The sequence below is a fragment of the Bos taurus genome, chromosome 15 (genome assembly GCF_002263795.3).
Source record: "Bos taurus isolate L1 Dominette 01449 registration number 42190680 breed Hereford chromosome 15, ARS-UCD2.0, whole genome shotgun sequence".
NCBI lineage: Eukaryota > Metazoa > Chordata > Mammalia > Artiodactyla > Bovidae > Bos > Bos taurus.
The window spans coordinates 27,431,593-27,452,378 of record NC_037342.1 but is presented as its reverse complement, the minus strand read 5'-3'; the positions used below and the strand labels follow the sequence as shown (position 1 = coordinate 27,452,378).

The 20,786-nt window shown below is 48.2% G+C and overlaps 2 protein-coding genes across 3 annotated transcripts; both read left to right on the top strand.

Moving 5' to 3' along the window:
* Positions 1-5,781: 5,781 nt before the first annotated feature.
* On the top strand, positions 5,782-9,011 carry APOA5 (apolipoprotein A5). Of its 2 annotated transcripts, NM_001083492.2 has the most exons (4): positions 5,782-5,793; positions 6,307-6,363; positions 6,485-6,590; positions 7,293-8,446. In NM_001083492.2, the coding sequence occupies exons 2-4, from the start codon at positions 6,315-6,317 to the stop codon at positions 8,242-8,244; spliced, it is 1,107 nt and encodes a 368-aa protein (NP_001076961.1). In that variant the 5' UTR covers positions 5,782-5,793; positions 6,307-6,314; the 3' UTR covers positions 8,245-8,446. The 2 variants fall into 2 exon arrangements, with proteins under 2 accessions (NP_001076961.1, XP_059730890.1); XM_059874907.1 differs by having other exon boundaries at positions 5,782-6,363; positions 7,293-9,011.
* A 1,508-nt stretch (positions 9,012-10,519) lies between these two features.
* ZPR1 (ZPR1 zinc finger) lies at positions 10,520-19,268 on the top strand. The gene is given in 14 exon segments (NM_001038504.1): positions 10,520-10,719; positions 10,903-11,064; positions 11,455-11,545; positions 11,917-11,987; positions 12,930-13,016; positions 13,163-13,285; positions 13,508-13,555; positions 13,732-13,798; positions 14,209-14,279; positions 14,972-15,061; positions 15,529-15,639; positions 16,320-16,406; positions 18,042-18,107; positions 18,897-19,268. Coding segments are annotated over 14 exon segments (1,380 nt in total). The 5' UTR covers positions 10,520-10,548; the 3' UTR covers positions 19,032-19,268.
* Positions 19,269-20,786: the final 1,518 nt, after the last annotated feature.

The window sequence follows — 20,786 nt, the reverse complement described above, 5'->3', positions numbered from 1 at the left end:
TCTGCCTTTTCTAAAACCTGCTTGAACATCAGGAAGTTCATGGTTCACGTATTGCTGAAGCCTGGCTTGGAGAATTTTGAGCGTTACTTTACTAGCATGTGAGATGAGTGCAATTGTGCGGTAGTTTGAACATCCTTTGGCATGGCCTTTCTTTAGGATTGGAATGAAAGCTGACCTTTTCCAGTCCTGTGGCCACTGTTGAGTTTTCCAAATTTGCTGGCATATTGAATGCAGCACTTTCACAGCATCATCTTTCAGGATCTGAAAGAGCTCAACTTTAATTCCAACATGTCCACTTGCTTTGTTCGTAGTGATGCTTTCTAAGGCCCACTTGACTTCACATTCCAGGAGGTCTGGCTCTAGGTGAGTGATCACACCATCATGAGTATCTCAGTCGTGAAGATCTTTTTTGTGCCGTTCTTATGTGTATTCTTGCCACCTCTTCTTAATATCTTCTTCTGTTAGATCCATACCATTTCTTTCCTTTATTGAGCCCATCTTTGCATGAAATGTTCCCTAGGTATCTCTAATTTTCTTAAAGAGATCTCTAGTCTTTCCCATTCTATTGTTTTCCTCTATTTCTTTGCATTAATCGCTGAAGAAGGCTTTCTTATCTCTTCTTGCTATTCTTTGGAACTCTGCATTCAGATGCTTATATCTTTCCTTTTCTCCTTTCTTTTCACTTCTCTTCTTTTCACAGCTATTTGTAAGGCCTCCTCAGACAGCCATTTTACTTTTTTGCATTTCTTCTTCTTGGGGATGGCCTTGATCCCTGTCTCCTACACAATGTCACGAACCTCTGTCCATAGTTCATCAGGCACTCTGTCTATCAGATCTAGTTCCTTAAATCTATTTCTCACTTCTACTGTATAATCATAAGGGATTTGATTTAGGTCATACCTGAATGGTGTAGTGGTTTTCCCTACTTTCTTCAATTTAAGTCTAAATTTGGCAATAAGGACTTCATTATCTGAGTTACAGTCAGTTCTTGGTCTTGTTTTTGCTGACTGTATAGAGCTTCTCCATCTTTGGCTGCAAAAGAATATAATCAATCTGATTTCGGTGTTGACCATCTGGTGATGTCCATGTGTAAAGTCTTCTCTTGTGTTGTTGGAAGAGAGTGTTTGCTATGATCAGTGCGTTCTCTTGGCAAAACTCTATTAGCCTTTGCCCTGCTTCATTGTGTATTCCAAGGCCAAATTTGCCTGTTACTTCAGGTGTTTCTTGACTTCCTACTTTTGCATTCCAGTCCCCTATAATGAAAAGGACATCTTTTTTGGGTGTTAGTTCTAAAAGGTCTTGTAGGTCTTCATAGAACCGTTCAACTTCAGCTTCTTCAGCGTTACTGGTTGGGGCATAGGCTTGGATTACCATAATACTGAATGGTTTGCCTTGGAAATGAACAGAGATCATTCTGTCGTTTTTGAGATTGCATCCAAATACTGCATTTCGGACTCTTTTGTTGATCATGATGGCTACTCCATTTCTTCTAAGGGATTCCTGCCCACAGTAGTAGATATAATGGTCATCTGAGTTAAATTCACGCATTCCAGTCCATTTTAGTTCGCTGATTCCTAGAATGTTGGCGTTCACTCTTGCCATCTCCTGTTTGACCACTTCCAATTTGCCTTGATTCGTGGATGTAACACTCCAGATTCCTATGCAATGTTGCTTTTTACAGCATCAGACCTTGTTTCTATCACAAGTCACATCCACAACTGGGTATTGTTTTTGCTTTGGCTCTATCCCTTCATTCTTTTTGGAGTTATGTCTGCACTGATCTCCAGTAGCATATTGGGCACTTACTGACTTGGGAAGTTCGTCTTTCAGTATCCTATCATTTTGCCTTTTCATACTGTTCATGGGGTTCTCAAGGCAAGAATACTGAAGTGGTTTTCCATTACCTTCTCCAGTGGTCCACATTCAATTTTGAACCAGTCTGTTGTTCTATGTCTGGTTCTAACTGTTGCTTCTTGACCTGCATACAGATTTCTTAGGAGGCAGGAAAGGTGGTCTGGTATTACCATCTCTTTAAGAATTTTCCACAGTTTGTTGTGATCCACAGTCAAAGGCTTTGGCATAGTGAATGAAGCAGATGTTTTTCTGGAATTGTCTTGCTTTTTCTATGCTCCAGTGGATTGTAGCAATTTGATCTCTGGTTCCTCTGCCTTTTCTAAATCCAGTGAAATCTGGAAGTTCACGATTCACATACTGTTGAAGCCTCGCTTGGAGAATTTTCAATATTACTTTGCTAGTGTGTGAGATGAGTGCAATTGTGCGGTAGTTTGAACATTCTTTAGCATTGCCTTTCTATGGGATTGGAATGAAAACTGACCTTTTCCAGTCCTGTGGTCACTGCTGCACTTTCCAAATTTGGTGGCATATTTTTTACAGCATTTTTACAGCATCATATTTTAGGATTTGAAATAGCTCAGCTGGAATTTCATCAGGATCTTTTTTTGTATAGTTCTTTTGTGTATTCTTGCCACCTTTTATAGCATAGCCTCAGCAAAAATCACTCGACTACCAGAAAGGATTTTTAAAAATATTGTGGTAATTGACACATAGACACTGCCATATGTAAAATAGATAACTAATAAAAACCTAGTGTATAGCACAAGGAACTCTACTCGATACTCTGTGATGACCTATATGGGAATAAAATCTAAAGAAGAGTGGTGTATGTGTGTTAATTTCTCCCTCCCCCAGTCCCTGATAACCTCTGATCTACTTTCTGTCTCTGAGTTTGGCTATTCTAGGCACCACGTATAAGTGGGATCACACAAGATTTGTCCTTTTGTCTGGCTTGTTTCACTTAGCATAGTGTTGTCAAGATCCATCCATTTTTGTGGCATGTACCAGAATTCATTCTTTTTTAAGGCTAAATAATATTCCCTTGTATACATGTATATAGCATATTTTGTTTAACTATTCCTGTTCATCTGTTGAATGGACACAAGTTATGCAGTCATCTACCTACTTGCCCAAGAATCTGGGAAACACCTGGATTCCTTCCTCTCCACCTCTTTCATCCAACCAGTCAGCAGGTACTGTCAGTTCACTACTTCAGTTCCTTCAAATATATTATCTCCTACCAATCCTCACTGCCATGCCTGAGTTCAGAGGGTTCATCATCTCTCAGGTTACTCGAAACAGCCTCTAAACAGTCTCCATGCCTTCTGTCCTCCAGGTTTCCAGAGTGATCCTTCCATCACGTAACCTTTAGTGACCGCTTGCACAAGGCCCTTTATAACCAGCTCCTGGTCTCCTTACCCTTTCTGCCCCATCCCGTGCTGTCCTGAGCTATCAGGGATAAACACCTGGGTTTCAATTCTGGCTGCACCTTTTTCTAGGTGATGATGGGCACTCATTTAATATCACTAAACCCTAGCTCCTTAATCAATTGAATAAATGAATTCAATCACCCAGTTTTATGTATTATGTGATGTGCCAAACATAAGAGGAGGACATGGAGATGAATTGGACAAAATCCCTGTACTCAGAGAAATCCCATATATGTTGACAAATCATTGCACTGCAGGATAGTAAGTGCTATGCTGCTGCTACTGCTGCAAAGTCGCTTCAGTCGTGTCCGACTCTGTGTGACCCCATAGATGGCAGCCCACCAGGCTCCCCCGTCCCTGGGATTCTCCAAGCAAGAACACTGGAGTGGGTTGCCGTTTCCTTCTCCAAGTAAGTGCTATACTACAGGAATATACAAAATGTTCCATGGTTAGTATGGAATTGTCCGTCTCCAGAGATGGGTGAGGGCAGAAGAGGGCATTTAGAGTGATATTGGAGCTGTGCAGCAGAACCTACTCTTGTCCTCCTGAAAGCATTTTTCTCTTCTTCCTGAATGATACAACTCTTTCCCAGCTGGAAATACAGCCATCCAGAATAAAGACTACATTTCCCATTCTCCTTTTCAGCTAAGTATAGCCACGTGACTATGTTCTGACCAATGGGATGTCATTAAAAGTGGTAAGAACAATTTCTGGGATGTGTCTTTAAAGGAAGGGAACATGTCCTTCCTGCTGGCTGGGAGGTAGACTTGTTGGCTGGAGCTGAAGCAGCTGAAACTTGGACATGAGCTTTTGTTGAAGACGATAATGCAACAAGACAGAAGGAGGCTTAGTTGGTCTATGTTTCACATGAGAGACAAATAGAAATCCATTTTATTTAAACTATTCATTTTCTCCTTTTTTTTTGGTCATTTGCAGCTGAGCTTAACTAATACAAACTAACTGAAAAAAATGAATATAAGTTCACCAAGGGATATTTCAAACAGAAGGAATGGCAGGTGCAAATGCTTAGTGTCCTAAAAGAGGTGGCATGCTCAGGGAATGCCAAGGGTTTGTGTGGCAGAAGAAAAGGCTGGGTTGGGAACAGCCACAGCAGAGTAGACTGAATCGGTAGGATTGTGGCAGGGAGACCTGCTGGGGACTACGAATGTGGTCCAGGTGAGAGGTGAGTGGGGCAGTGGTAGAAATGGAGGAGAGGAGATCAATTCAAGATACATTTACAGGGCTTCCCCAGTGGCTCAGTGGTAAAGAATCTGCCTGCCAATGCAGTAGACAGGTTTGAACCCTGGTCCGAGAGGATCCCAGATGCTACGGAGCAGCTGAAGTTTGTGCACCTCAGGAAGAGAGTCCACCGCAATGAGAAGCTCATGCGCCACAACCAAAGAGTAGCCCCTGCTCGCTGCAATTAGAGAAAAGCCAGCACACAGCAACAAAGACCCAGCACAACCATAAACAGATGAAAAAAAAAGATACATTTAGAAGCAAAAGTCAGGAGTTTATGAATGTATGTGTTTAAGCACATGGAGGGGGCATTCACCAGAGGAAGTCTGGGCTTTTTGGCTTCTCTTCCTCAGAGGTCCTGTAGGTAGGGTTCAGCCTTTCCCCACAGGGAGAATCCTTTTCTTGCTCCCACTCTTTGGGTCCAATGTCCCCTGGCCCAGATGCCTCTCACTATATCTAACTCCCCCAGCTTGTTTCAGGATTATTTCATAAAGTGGGAGGTGGGTGGGTCTTCAAGCCTACTGATGCTGGCTCTTCCCAGGCTGTCTGAGTAGCTCCTGGTAGGGCTGCTCAGTTTCAGGCTGGCAGCTAGACACTGTCCCTGTCTGTTTGGGGACAGAGTGCTTCTGGGCAGTTGAGTAAGAGCAGTGCCCTCAGCAACAAACAGGCTTGTCTCTATCGGTGGGCCAGCCAGCAGGTCTGCAGGAAGGCTGGAGGTAGTAGGTTTACGGGGATCTTGCGTGAGGAATTCAGGCCCACTCCTTGTAAAACTTTCCAGGAAGCATTTTTCTACTGGGGAAGGATCCAGATACTAGGGCACTTCTTAACCCCCTGCTGCTGCTGCTAAGTCACTTCAGTCATGTCTGACTCTGTGCAGCCCCATAGACGGCAGCCCACCACGCTCCTCTGTCCCTGGGATTCTCCAGGCAAGAACACTGGAGTGGGTTGCCATTTCCTTCTCCAATGCATGAAAGTGAAAAGTGAAAGTGAAGTCACTCAGTCATGTCCAACTCTTTGAGACCCCATGGACTGTAGCCTACCAGGCTCCTCCATCCATGGGACTTTCCAGGCAAGAGTACTGGAGTGGGGTGCCATTGCCTTCTCCTCTTAACCCCCTAGGTGCCAGAAAAGGGAGGTAAGCATGGGGAGGCAGCTGAGGTCATCCCTCTTTGAACCTCCACGTGGTATTTACTCAGAGCGATTGTTGCCAGAGGCCCAGGCCCTGGACTATAAAGCGGAATGTCTGCTCTCTGTGCCCAGAACTGAGCAGGTGAGCAGCCGGAGCAGAGGGATGTGGGTCGGCTTCCTAAGGGAGGAGATTGAGCAGAGCTGGGGGTGGGGACTAAGAACTAAGGACCTCCTCTTGGAGCACTGTGGCAGAATTTCTTCTTCCCTCCACCCCCAATCTCAGTTTTCCCAGCAGTGAAATGGGGGCAGGAATAAGTGAGCAGGGGAATGGGGGCAGAAGTGGCTGACGGAGCTGCTCCTGGGGTCTGGGGGCAGTGGATGGGAGGGAAATTTTATTAAGCAGTTTGAGCTCCACACTCCATATGATCTGATGAGATAAAAAAGGAGCATCCCACCCTATCCCAGGAAGATATCCCTTCCCTTGCAGCCACGTTCAACTAGGTCAGTCCTTTTGAGCCCTGACAGCTTGTGCTCCCTACACCCCAGGGAAGGGTTAACAGATTTGGGGGCAGGCCCCCCTGGGGAAAGTCCCCTGGGAGGTGTCCCTTCTTTGCTTCTTCAATTGCATCAGGCCTCCATTCGCCTTTCTTCTCAGAGAACATCATGGCAAGCGTGGCTGCATTTCTGACCTGGGCTCTGGCCCTCCTCTCACGTGAGTCTCCGACACTGACTTCTCCGTGGAGGTGTGGGTGGACTGTTCTCCCTGGAGGTGTGGGTGGACTGAGGGGTTCCTGACGGAGGAAACCCAGCCCCTGTTCACCTCCTCTTCACAGTGCTTTCACCCACGGAGGCACGGAGAGGCTTCTGGGACTACTTCAGCCAGAGCAGCGGGGACAAAGGCAAGGTGGAGCAGCAGCAGAAGCTGGCAAGGGAGCCCACGTGAGTGGCCAGGGCAAGGGGTGCAGGAGAAGGGAGAAGACACCAGAGGGTGGGATGGCTGCTGCTGCCCGCTTCCTCCACCTCCCAGTACTCCCTGGGAAAAGACCATGCTTGCTGAGTCGCTTCAGTCATCTCTCTTTGCGACCCTATGGACCATAGCCCACCAGGCTCTTCTGTCCATGGGATTCTCCAGGAGAGGGTTACCGTGCCCTCTTCCAGGGGATCTTCCCCATCCAGGGATCGAACCTGCGTCTTTTACATCTACAGTGGCAGGCGGGTTCTTTACCGCTAGCGCCACCTGGGAAGAAACAGAGCAGTGCTAGTTCTGCCGGCTATCCTGGCGGTCCTGGGCTGTTTGGCACCCTCTGCCGGCAGCCGCCTCTGATTTCTCTATATCTGCTGCCTTCATGCCCGCTGGAAAGTGGGACCAAGGAGCAGAGGAGGGGACTCCCGGTTGCAGCTTCCAGAACGAAAAGAATATGTGGGAGTCCAGGTGCCTCTGTGCACAAGGAATTGAGCAGTGTTGATTTGGATGTGTGCTGTTCAGATCATTGTCGATCTTTGCCACATTTGTAATGCCTGCCTTAGGAGTCGCCGTTGGCTTGGGACCACCGCCCTGCATTCCCCAGAGGATCAGTGAGCAATGTCTTTGGAGCAGAGGTGAGTGGGCTAGCAGAATGATGGCTCGATTGTCTCCCCCAGGAGCCTGAAAGAAAGACTTGAGCCAGACCTCAGCGATATGGACAAGTTCCTGGAAAAGCTGGGCCCTCTGAACGGGCAGGGGAGGGAGATTCCCAGGCTCCCACGCGACCCGGTGGGCATGTGGCAGCAGCTGCAGGAGGAGCTGGAGGAGGTGCGGGCCCGTCTGGAGCCCTACATGGCGGAGGTGCACGAGCGCGTGGGCTGGAACCTGGAGGGGCTGCGGCGGCAGCTGCAGCCCTACACGGTGGAGCTGATGGAGCAGGTGGCCCTGCGCGTGCACGAGCTGCAGGAGCAGTTGCGCGTGGTCGGAGAGGGCACCAAGGCCCAGTTTCTGGGGGGCGTGGACGAGGCGCGGGGCCTGCTGCAGGAGCTGCAGAACCGCGTGGCGCACCACACCGGCCGCGTCAAGGCGCTCTTCCACCCCTACGCCGAGCGCCTGGTGTCCGGCATTGGGCACCACGTGCAGGAGCTGCACCGCAGCGTGGCGCCGCACGCCATCGCCAGCCCCGCGCGCCTCAGCCGCTGCGTGCAGATGCTCTCCAGCAAGCTCACGCTCAAGGCCAAGGCCCTGCACGAGCGCATCCAGCAGAACCTAGACCAGCTGCGCGAGGAGCTCAGCGCCTTTGCTGGCGCCCGCGGTGACGATGCGGAGGAAGCAGCTCAACCGGATCCCCAGGTGCTGTCCCAGGAGGTGCGCCAACGACTCCAGGCTTTCCGCCAGGACACCTTCCGGCAGATTGCCGCCTTCACTCACGCCATTGACCGAGAGACTGAGCAAGTCCAGCAGCAGCTGGCGCCGCCTCCGCCAGGCCACAGTGCCTTTGCCCCGGAGTTCCTCCAAGCCGACAGAGGCAAGGCCCGGGGCGAGCTGCAGGCCCGCTTCGACGACCTGTGGGAAGACATCAACTACAGCCTTCGCGACCATAGTCCGGGCTATCGGGGAGAGCCCTGAGTGTCTACTTGTCCACGCGCTCTGGGGAGCCTGCGATCTGAGCCTCTAACAAGATGCTATGTGCGTGTCAGGGGCCATTCGGGCAGAGGGTGGAGGGTTCTGCACAGGATAGCTGAGGCCAACCAAAGGGCTGTCATCCTAGGCCTCAGGGCCTCCTGCAATTCCCCCATCCGGATGCATTACATTCACCAGGCTTTGCAAATCCGGCTTCCCGTGCTCATTTGGGAATCCTCCTGAGTTGCTCCATTCTGCGGTCGCGAGAGAGGGCAGAAAAGAGATACTCTATGTAGGAGCTTATGAACTGTAAGCCTGTTGCCATGGTGCTGAAGGCCTGTGTCCCTTTATCCCAGGGTCTGGTTCTGATCACTTCTGGCCACCTGGTGGCCACGACTACAGCTGGTCCACAGAGAGAACTCTTTTCTCCCCAGCGTTGTCATGACAGCCTCTGCTGGAGGAAGAGAAGGGAGGAAGAGAAGATGATAAGGGGAACCTGTGATGGTGTGTGTGTGTGTGTGTGTATCTCTGCTGGCTGATGCTGGTGGGGCCAAATGGTGTGGGTTGTGATGGGAGGGAGGTGAGCCTAGCCTGGATTTCCTGATATAACACTACATCTAAACAGTCCACTGAGCCCTCCAAATTATGGGGACTTCTTAAACTCTCTGGGGAGCCTACTGTGTGCCCTCCCCATCTCTGGCCCCTCCCTCCTGACTTCCAGGTGGAAGTCTAGACTTCTGACACAAGTGAAATAGATGCTTATTATGATGGAAGCTTATTTGCCTGGTGTGACTCTCATTTGGACTGTGTCTGAAAGCAGTGGCCTCACCATTATCACCAAAGCACCCCATCGCCCCCTCCAGTCCCTCGCTGCACTTTCTCATTGACCCCTCCCAGTCCAGTTCTGTTGGAGGGCTGCCGCTCTGCCTGGGCTGACAGCTATTTGTGCCTGGGCTAGAGACCCTTTGGGCTTCCCAGGTGACGCTAGTGGTAAAGAACCTGCCTGTCAGTGCAGAAGACTCGAGAGACGTGGGTTCGATTCCTGGGTCAGGAAGGTCCCTTGGAGAAGGAAACAGCAACCCGCTCCAGTATTCTTGCCTGGGAAATCCCATGGACAGAGGAACCGAGCGAGTTACAGTCCTTGGTCACACAGAGTCAGACGCAACTGAGCACACTAGAGACCCTTCCTTTGCACCTGCATGGTTCACCCATTATCGCAGGACAGTGTGCATAAAATACAGGCTCCTGAGGTGGCCTGTCTTTGTTGTCCCTGCTGTTCCTGATTTTGAATGGCCTCTTTTTTGACAATGTCTCTTTTTGTGACTGACAATCTTCTCAACTGACAACCCTCAAAATCTTACATCCCCTCACCTCCACCATTCCCTATGTACAGATTCACCACTTGGGAGCAACCCAGCTCCTTATAGCTCCCTGGGAAATCGAGAGAGGGTGAAGTGGAAGGAAGAGGAGAGGGCGAGCACACCCAGTCCTGTACCCTTGGGACGTCCTGGGCAGCATTCTTCCAGCTCAGCCTGCCTGGCACAGGGTTCTCACCACCACACTCCCTCACAGCATGAACCCCACCTCAGTCTGGCCTCATAAGCCTGCAGATTGGACCTCTCCCATGACACCCTCGATTTAGCAACTGAACTGGGGGAAACGTGTCCAGGGAAAGTTTACCCCCCAAAGAAACCAGGCTGTTGGGAAACCAGGAGGGGTGAGTCAGCTGAGGTCCAATGTGGTGGGGATGACCGGGCAGGAGTATTTGAGGCTGGAATTTGGGCAGGGGTTTACCTGGATAGAAATAGGGAGTGAGAAGAACAGATAGGGAGAGAGTGATCAAGGGACTAAGGAAGGGTGATCTAGAGCTGATGCAGCATGTGGCCCAAAGGTGGATCCAAGCAAATCCAGGTCTGAGTGCACCTCCTCGGGGATACCTATGGATGGCCAGGCCCCTGTGGTAAAGGCTCTTGTAGTTAGACTTGTGGACAAATAGTTAGAACCTTGTGCTACGGAGCTATTGCAAAGGATCAATAAAACTGCCCTGGGTCTGAGAGGACGCCCTGGGGGCAGTGACGCCGGAATTGAGGTGGAGGCAAAGCCTGGACCCAGCAGGCTTCGCAAGTCAGGACCGAATAATCCGGCAACTGGAAACCAGGCCAGATACGTCACCGAGAGGAGTCCGAGGCCTCTTTAAGAAGGGGCGGGGGCGGGAGGGTGTGGGCATAGCTGGCGGAAGTGCCGGAGGAAGGGGTGGGGCCAAGAGAGGGAGGCAAAAGCCGGAAGTCGAGGCCTGATCTTCGCGTGGTGATGTCGGCCGGTGGGGCTGTGGAGCCTGGGCTCCCGGCGGCGGCTGCCGCTCCCTCGGCCGCCCCGGCTCGGGATCCCGGGCCGGGGCACTTGTTCCGGCCTATCAGTGCTGAGGACGAGGAGCAGCAGCCCACTGAGATCGAGTCGCTGTGTATGAACTGCTACCGCAATGTGAGACGGGGGTGCGGCCGCGGGCGGCTGGAGGGTTGGGCAGAGGCGGGGAGGAGCGGGGGTCGGCGATCCTGCCAGGCTGGCCCAACTGGGGACCTGGGGGCGAGGCAGAGCTTGGGGCTCAGTAGATGGGGGGTTGGGAGTTTCATTGGTACTCTCCTTAACTGTTTTCTGCTTTCTCAGGGCATGACGCGCCTCCTGCTCACCAAGATCCCCTTCTTCAGAGAAATAATCGTGAGCTCCTTTTCCTGCGAGCACTGTGGCTGGAACAACACGGAGATCCAGTCGGCGGGCAGGATCCAGGACCAGGGAGTGCGCTACACTCTGACTGTCAGGGCTCAGGAGGTGAGAGGGGCCCTGGTGTCCTAGGGAAAGCTTGGGGACTGGAGTCAGAGCTTCGGTCCAGGTGGTCAGACCTCAAATAAATCCACTTAAGTGTCCAAGCCTCAGTTTCCTCCTTTGTAAAATGGCGTTGGTGCCATCATCTGCTCAGGTGCGGTAAGACTTGTGAACATGCTTTGTAAGGTATCAAATGAAGCAGTAGTATCAGAAGGTATCAAATGAGCAGTAGTTTATGAATAGTACTCTAACCAGTTGGGTAGCTAGTTCACATCAAGGTGCTATTCCGCAGGAGCAGTCTGGACTGCCCCTAGTAGGGAGAAGAAAGAAAATAGCTGGGCTGGGGGCTCCTGTATTGTTAACTTCTGTAGACTGAAGGTTTTTCGTTCTGCCCAGGACATGGACAGAGAAGTAGTGAAGACTGACTCTGCCACCACAAGGATTCCAGAGCTGGATTTTGAAATTCCTGCCTTCAGCCAGAAAGGAGGTATATTTAAGAACAGAGTGTTTGTGCTGTTCATGCCTGGCCTGAATCTTACTGTCTTGCAAAAGTCTTGGTGCCAGGTGTAGTGGCTTATGTATGGATTTGGCCACATCCTTGATCTTCATTGGTTTAACCTAAGAGAGCTTAGATAAAGTAGCTTAAGGTAGTATATAGTGATAGTAACACTGTGATGTACTTATTACAAAATTGTCTGTAATAATCACTCTTAACTAGAGGTGAATGGAACTTTGTTCCCTGCCTCCTTGATTTTATAGATGAAGTCAAGGGCCAGACGGTTCAGTGAACTTCCCAGGGTCATACCGGCACTTGATGGCAAAGCGAAGCCTGACCTGTCTTTTGTTCTTACTCACCAGCTCTGACTACTGTTGAAGGATTGATCAGCCGTGCTATCTCTGGCCTGGAGCAGGATCAGCCCACTCGAAGGGTGAGCTGGGGTTTTCTCATTGCAGCAGCTCAGGGAATAATTTTTTCTGTACACTTGTTCACCTTCCCATGTGGCTGAACTGTTTCTGACTGAATGTTGGAGAACTTTGAGGGGAAGTGAATGGTGATGCTATAGCTGCCTGGATGTTACATGTGTTGTACCCCTGTCCTTTCCACTTCCCCTCCTCCACTGTACATTGAGGCCTCTTCTCAGACACTGTACCCTTACCTCTGAAGAGCCTTCCCTAACACCCTTGGGTTTATCTGTGCTTCCTGAGTGCTCCATTGTGTCTTATATTTATTATGACATCATATATATCTATATATATATATATGAAATAATATAATTAAAAATTCAGTCATCTGTCTTCTTAAGTGGACAGATAAGTCTCTAGTTTTCTTAAACAGAGCCCCATGAAAGGGTTCTTGCTTATTTACTGTTGTCGGTTACCTGGCACAAATGCCTGGACTAAATAGCTGAATGAGTGAGAAAAGGAGACTTGTCTGGCACCACCCACAAACTTCAAACTTATTTGCTACTTTATTTATTTTTTAAAATTAATTAATTTTTGGCTGCACTGGGTTTTCACTGCTGCACGTGGGCTCTCTCTAGTTGTGGCAAGTGGGAGCTGCTCTTCGTTGCGGTGCAAGCTTCTCATTGCAATGATTTCTCTTGTTGCGGAGCACAGGCTCTAGGTACGTGGGCTTAGTTGCTCCATAGCATGTGGAATCTTTCCAGGCCAGAGACTGAACCCATGTCCTGTGCATTGGCAGGTGGATTCCTATCCTCTGGACCCCCAGGGACGTCCTTATTTACTACTTCTTGTTGTGAAGCCCAAGTGTGTTCTCAGTTACACTAAGATGAGTTGTGACTTCTTGTTGGACGTGATGGGGGCATAACTTCTATCACCAGGGCTGATCTTCTACTCTCTGTACCTGTCAGGCGAACGAAGAAGCTGTGGCTGAAAGAATTGATGAATTCATTGCCAAACTGAAAGAGCTAAAGCAAGTGGCCTCTCCTTTCACATTAGTGAGTACTGAGGGACTCCAGGTGCCCTAAACTTAGGGGAGGAGAGACCATTAAGACTGTCTGAGATCTTCCCGTGGTGCCTCAGTGTTAGATGGAGGATTGTATGTGATTTCTTGTTGTAACTGCTCGCTCTTTACCCATGTTAGATCATTGATGATCCCTCAGGGAACAGCTTTGTGGAAAACCCACATGCTCCCCGGAAAGATGATGCCCTGGTGATCACACACTATAATCGGACTCTGCAGCAAGAGGAGATGCTGGGGCTCCAGGTGAGTGCATTGAAGAAGCGAAGAATGCTCTGGAATTACCTTGCACTCTGGATTACTTGGCGTCAGCTCTGTACTTCCCTTGACTAGGGCTTTGCTGTCTGACTTCCTTGTTAAAACCCACAAGGTGGTAGGGGACATAAGCAAGCCAGAGCATTTTCTCTCCCCTCCGGGGGAGGCTGAGGTCCGTGTGCCAATATTTGATTTGCTTCTCTTCTGCTTTAGGCAGAGGCACCAGAAGAGAAGCCAGAAGAGGAGGATATCAGAAACGAAGTGAGTCACATTGGCTCTTGTGGAGGAAGCAGTGGTGGGCTGAGACTGATACCATTCAGTATCTCTTCCTGACCAGCAACATGGGTGGCTGCCAGCGTTCCAGTAGAATGCCTGTAGCCTGAGCAGGGTTGCCCTGCCTGGGAGGGCTCACCCTGCATCCCCGTGTTGTGTTCCAGGTGCTCCAGTTCAACACAAATTGCCCAGAATGCAATGCTCCAGCCCAGACTAACATGAAGCTAGTTCGTATCTTTCATCGGGCCGTTGGGTTGCTCTTCATCTGACTCAGGCGTGAACATTATACTCAGTCTGGAAAATATTTCCTTCAAAGAAAGCATATGCTTTATTCTGAGTGATGAGGAGGATGTTGCCTTTGATGAGACTGTGCACTTTGGCTTTTGGGTTCAAAGAGAGAATTAGGCCATGGTCTCTAGGCTCTTGCGTGTGGTCTGAGCCATGTTGTCACACATTGATGAGTGGGGATTGCTGTGGGTGGTGACCTTGGCCTCTTCTGGAGGCTTGTCTGATGTAGGCTTGTGATCTGTTTCCTGCAGTCCTGGGACCAGCATCTGTTTGTGTGGGAGGTTTGGGTTTGTTCTTTCCCAGAGGGTGGTCTTGCTCTCCTGGAAGCAGATTTCCTTAATTCCCTCTTCCAGAAATCCCTCACTTTAAGGAGGTTATCATCATGGCTACCAACTGCGAGAACTGCGGCCATCGGACCAACGAGGTGGGTGGGCTTCGTCATTTGGGAAGAAGCCTAACTTGAGGGTAACCCCTATTGAACTTTCTTCCTTTCTAAAGCTACTTAGGGTGAGGAGCTCTTGAAGCAACTAGAAATTAGCTTAGAGGAGAAAAGTTAGAAATAGCATAACTTGTTGAAGACATTCAAAGTTAGTTATATGGAAGAGAGAGACCTATTTTTTGACTCATCTCTCAGAGGGGTGAAAGTACAGGGAGGCAGATTTTGGCTTAATAATAAAAAGCTTTCTGGGTCTGTCTGAAAATAGAGCGGTCTGCCTTGGAGGGTTGTAAATTCCCTTTTCCTGAGTGTATTCAAGCATACATTTTAAATTCTTAAACCAGAAAAACTATAAAGGGGATCTACCCATTAGATGCAGCTAAAGTCCCTTTCAACCTCGAGTCATTTTTTTCAAGGTGAATTCAGTTTCTTGGCAATCTGGGGTATGTTTTGGCAGGCTGCTGGTGCTAGGCACTCTGCTTCTGGCCAGCTCCCCCTGATTTCATCATGGATGACTGCTGCCCTTGTGGTATAGAAGGCACCGTCCTTGGAAACCAGTAGTGGGCCTGAGTGGAGGTCCAAGCCTTTGTCCCCTCCCCCTCCCCAGACTCCCTGCACTAGGTGAGGATGCGTCTCCTCTGCTGCTGCTGACGCTGCTGACGCTGTTACCATCTGTGCAGGTGAAATCTGGAGGAGCTGTGGAGCCCTTGGGCACCAGGATCACCTTCCACATCACCGATCCCTCAGATATGACCAGAGATCTGCTCAAGGTGACAGCCTGCATGGGGAAGTGACTCTCTTTCACACATGGCTCTGTGTCAAGGGGAAATTTGTCTTCGCCCAATCATGTCCTGGGGTTGTGAGGTACCTCCTTATTCCCTTGGGTCTGAGGATCCCTGAGTAGAGTTAATCGATGGTCGGAAGTGCAGATTCAGAAGGTGACTCAGGAGTGCTTTCTGATGACTTGGCAGCCTTTTGCCTCTAGTGACTGTAAGGGCCCTTGTTTCTGGACTTTTAATGACAGGATGCCTGCCAGCTTGGAGCCATGACTCAGAATGTCCCCTTTTAAAGTTGGCTTCAGGAGTGAGTCTGGCTTTAATCGAAGATTCAGAGAAAACTGGGACAGCTGACTTTGTCCTCAAACTGTTACTGGTAGTATTAATTTGGCAGGAGGACTCTGGTTAGCTTTCTCCAGGGGCTCCTGATTTAAAGCCTAATTTGATCTCTCACCTTGCAGTCTGAGACATGCAGTGTGGAAATCCCAGAGCTGGAATTTGAACTGGGAATGGCTGTCCTCGGGGGCAAGTTCACCACACTGGAGGGGATGCTGAAAGACATCCGGGAACTGGTGAGTGCCCTGAGGACAGCGCATGCAGCTTCACAGTGTGGCTGAGGGGGAACGGGCTCGAAGGCTTCAAAGGTCCTGGGTTTTGGAGCTGATAACCGAGGTTTCTTTTTTTTAAGCTGATTTGAGTTAAACATTATTTTGGATTATGACATTAAGTTTATGGAAAGTTCAGAGTGGAAAATCTCAGGCCTGACTCTGGGCTGATCTAGGTATTTTTTGGTTTTGAGTAAGTCATTTATTTCACTGTAAGATGGGGGGACGAGGGCCCTTTTAGTGCCTGAAACTCCTGAACATACATGTATATGTATGTGTTGACGTAACCCATGTATTTGTTCTCTTAGTGAATCATTTCACTTAATTCTCAGTTGTTAGGTATTTTGTCTTTGTAATTGAGCTTTACTTTGTGCTTCTTCAGACAAGGACTAGAGTTCATATTTAAGAACCTTTCTATAGCTTTTGTTTCATGTTGCCCATTATCACTTTGGCAGATTAATCCACACAGTCTTAGGAGTGGCTGCCTAGGTCAGAAGGTGGTGTAGAATAAACAGACACCAGACCTCCCCAGCGGGCATCCCTGGTCTCTACCCCTCCCCGCCAGCCCCCCGCCTCCATCAGGTTTATGGTTAAACCTAACAAACGGTGAGCCAGTATTCTAGCAATTTGGATGCCATTTCTTACAGGTAACCAAGAACCCTTTCACACTGGGTGACAGCTCCAGTCCTGGCCAGACGGAGAAACTGCAGGAGTTTAGTCAGAAGTTGGACCAGGTGAGAGGACTGGTTGGCCAGTGTTTACGGTCCTGGGGTTCCAGTGAACAAGCAGGAGGCTACACACCCCTTCTTGCCACATATCAACATCTAACATGTTGCGAATTCTCCTGTTTCTGATATCCCGCGCCATCTCCTTTCTTGGTTTTCTCCCTTTTTTTGTTAGAGCATCTTTTCCAGTAGCATCATGAGAAAGTGCATGGGAAGTAGAATTCCTGGGATTTTGCATGTCTGAAACTTTCTTTATTCTACTCTTGTACTAGCTGAATGGCTGGGGATAGAATTCTGGGTGGAAATAATTTTTTATCAGAATTTCTAAAGTCTTCCAATTTCCTGCTAATGTCTTTCAGTTTCTCAGTTTGGCTGTTGAGAGGTTGGAAGGCATTCTGCTTCCTGATCTTTTGTTTGTGACCTATCTTATGATACTTTTCTGTCTCCTGTGATGTGAAATTCCAGAATGTGCTTTGGTGTGGGTCAGTTTTCAACCATTGTTGTTAAGCACTGGGTGGGTTCTTTAAATCTGGAAAGTCATGTGGCTCAGTTCTAGGGAGCTTATAAAAATGCTCTATTGCTTCTTCTCTGTTCTCTCTTTCTGAGATCTCTATCTCAGTGTTTTGGATGTTAGACTGACTTGTCTGGTTGTCTGTAATTTTTTTTTTTTTTGGTCCTATTTTTGTTTTTTTATGTTTGCTTTACTGTCGGAGAATAATTTTCCAGCCCTTTAATTGAGTTTTTCATTTCCACTGACATTTTGATTTTCCAAGTGGCTTTTTTGGGTCTTTTAATACTTTCTGCCGGCTTTTTTTTTTTTTTTTAAATAGCATCCTGTTGTATTAAGGAGGTAGTATTTTTTTCTCTTTGAGAATATTAATATTTTTTTCTTATGTTTAATTTTCCTTGCATTGGTTCCATTTCCTCCCAAGTTTTTTTTTTTTTTTTTTTCCCATTTGATTTCTGTCTTTCAGTGTTAGGGGCTTTGCTCAGATGTCTGGTAATCATTGGTTGTCTGTTTAAAAGTAGAGGACTAAACCACCTGAGTGGGGTGAGTCTTGTTGACATTGGGTCATTGGAGGGGATTCAGCTTAGCCATTTTGTTGAGGTGACTCCAATGCTTGAGTTGTTAAGTGTTTCCTCTTGGGCTGGTCAGATTCCCAGCAGTGCGTGTTCCATTTCCTGGCCTGAGGGTGAAGGCTTGGCTGGCAGTGTTCTGAGAGCCCAGTGTGGGAACAGGACTGGGGTTGTGTATGTTTCCAGTAAGGCTACCTTCACTTAACTTCCTGTTCTTGATGCCTTCCTCTCTACCCTCCACTGGGTCAGTGTCCCCCAGGCCATAGTGCTCTGTGCTCACCTCTCCACAGCATCCTCTATCTGCTCTTGGGATGGAGGAAGGACAATTGTTGATCTGTTTGGGGTAAGAGAGGAGATAGGGATGCTTTTTAAACAACTGTCAAAGACTCTTATTTTAGATCCTCTCTACTCCACCTCTAGAAGTACCTTCATTTCACTAGTTCTTAAAACTCTGCGGGATTCTGTAGTGTAATTAGGTTGCTTGTAAATTAGGCTGGCACACACAGCTCTTTCCTGCAAGGAGCTATGTAAGATTTACACGATCATGCTGAATTCTGTCTCCTTTAGATCCTTGAGGGTATTTTGAAGGCTCACTTTATTATGGATGATCCGGCAGGAAACAGCTACTTGCAGGTACAGTAGACCTTCCCTGGTATTTCATCGAGATGTCTTTTTGATCTTCCTTAAATACATATCACTTCTCCAGAAACTGAGACACTCAATTCTAAATGAGTGCCTTTTATCAGGGAAACTTTTAGCAGAAATTGGACCATAAGGGAGCAAGGGGGAAGGTAGAAGGGACTGTGTGTCAAGAGGGAAAAAAGGAGACTCCCAGGTTCCTTCTTCCTCTAGTCTAGCTGGAGTCCCAGCTCTCAGTACAACATGGAGTTTTCATTTTGTAAATCTGGCTGTAGAGTGAGAAGTGGTGCCTCATCCAGAGGCCAAGGTGGGAAACTTAAAGCTGACAAGGGAGATACTCTGGTGATTGATAGTAACTTTAAGTAGTTTGAGTAGTTATTATGGATCAGGCAAAACTTTTCTAAGATTGCTCCACAATTAAGAGTATGCTACCTTCTTTGTAAGAAGGTGCAGATAGAAAGTTGTTCTCCTTGCAGTCCCACTCCCAGCCCATGTGAGCTCTGTTGCTAGGCCCATGAGTTGAGCCTAGTTGTTGGGTGTTGAAGGCCCTTTGAAACAATGAAGGAAATTTCCTGGTGGTCCAGTGGTTAGCACTCTGTGCTTCCATTGCAGGGGGGCATGGATTCAGTCCCTAGTTGGGGAACTAAGATCCTGCATGCCGCTTGGCAAAAAAAAGAATAAAAACTCATTAAGGTCTCGATAAAGTGGAAATTTGGAAGTTGCCAGGGGGAGGGGGGATGGGAGGATGGCAGAGGCACTGATGGTCTGTCCTTGGCCTTGCAGAATGTGTATGCACCTGAAGATGACCCTGAGATGAAGGTGGAGCATTATAAGCGCACATTTGACCAAAACGAAGAGCTGGGGCTCAACGACATGAAGACAGAGGGCTATGAGACAGGGCTGCCTGCCCAGCGGTAGCAGTGGTGGTTCCCGGCCAGCCTCCAGTGCTACTCAGACGACGGGGTTATTTATTGCTTTCGGAAAAGGCTGGACTTGCCCCCTACGAGGCCTTGCCCGTGCAGGGAGGACACCCGGTCTAAGTTGGAGATCTGGGCACACTTTCTGAACAGTTTGTGATGGAAATACAAACCTCTTGGGTTACTTGACCTTACTTTGAAGGATTTGAATTGGCGTGGAAAGAAACCCAGAAATGAACCATCAGGCATGTCATTGTCACTTGTTTCAAGTCTTTACCCTCTCTCCACACAGTGCTCTCTTATATAGGGCTGGAACTCTGAAGAGTTGGGAGAAAGTGGAAGACATCTACATCTGGAGTTTGGGAGTTGGGTTGGGTATATAAAATACTGACTTTCAACATAGTCTCCTGAGGGGAGGGAGTCTAGGACAGGTGAAGAAGTTCTCATTAAAATGGTGGCACTGGCCTCTGAATTCACTCTGTCCTTGTTTGATGTGCTGGTAGAATTCAACCTCCTGAGGAAATTTTCTCTAGTGGAGCAACTGTAACTTGGGGAGTGGAGCTAGCATTTCATTCACTCCTTCAGTAGATGTTCGAGTGTTTGCTTTGTGCCAGGTACATCATAGAACTGAAGAAAATAAAGCTCTGCTTTCATGGAGCTTCAAGTGTAGTGGGGAGAGTTGACAGAACGGGTCAGGGTCAGGGCATTTGCCTCATTAGATGGAACTTCAGAGAAAGGGCCAACCAGGGATTGAATCCATGCCCCTCTTTGGCCATGCCACTGGTTGTAAATTCATTTGATCCTTGAGCCCTGTGAGGTAAGCTTAAGACCTGAGCTTGGTCTTGTTAGGCTAAGGTTTGGTAGTGAGTAGAATGGTTAGAGGTGAACTGAAGACAGAAATGGGCAGGAGGTGATTGGGTTGAGAGGACTCTAGTGGTAACATGCCTGGAGCAGAACTGTGAGACTTGCCCAGTGCCTACTGACACCAGGGAGGACGCGGGGCTGTGGAGTTCAGCTGGAGATACACTAAAGTGGACTAGATGCAGAGGCGGTGTTGTGAATGGACCTTTGGGGCCTTCCAGCTAGTGAGGCCCTATCAATCCAGTGCCCCCTTCTCACACGCCCTAAGAGACTCAGCCTTGTTTTCCTGGGCCTGTGCTGTGACCACTCAGTATTCCAGTGGTTTAAAGTTCAGGCCTCAGGGCAGTAATCTCAAACCTGTTCTATCATGTATATTTTTTGAACCTGTGTCCCAAGATACGTGTTTTTATTAAGTATAATAATGCCTCATTATATATTGACTAATATATATCTCTTAAAACAGTGACCAAAAAATTGAGCATATGGTGAGATAGATAAACTACACAAACTAACTTATTTTTCAAAAAATTTGGATTACCTCTTGCACCCTACTTTTTTAGTCTCTGATCCCAAGGGTCATATGTTCTAGCTATGTGAAGTTGGGCAACTTAATCTCTCCAAACTTCAGTGTTCTCATCTGTAAGGTAAAGGTAATAAAACCATGTGAGAAATGTGAGGGTTAAATGAGATAATTCAAGTACAGCTCTTAAAACCTCAAGAAGAAAAATCTTTCCAAACTTGTGTGTTAGAATTCATTCTCTCTGCTGCTGCTGCTGCTGCTAAGTCGCTTCAGTTGTGTCTGACTCTGTCTCTAGCTTCTCTCTTGCCATGCTGAAAACATCAATAGATCTAGGTTCTTTTCATTGGGAAGAGTTTGCACAAAATCTGGGGACAA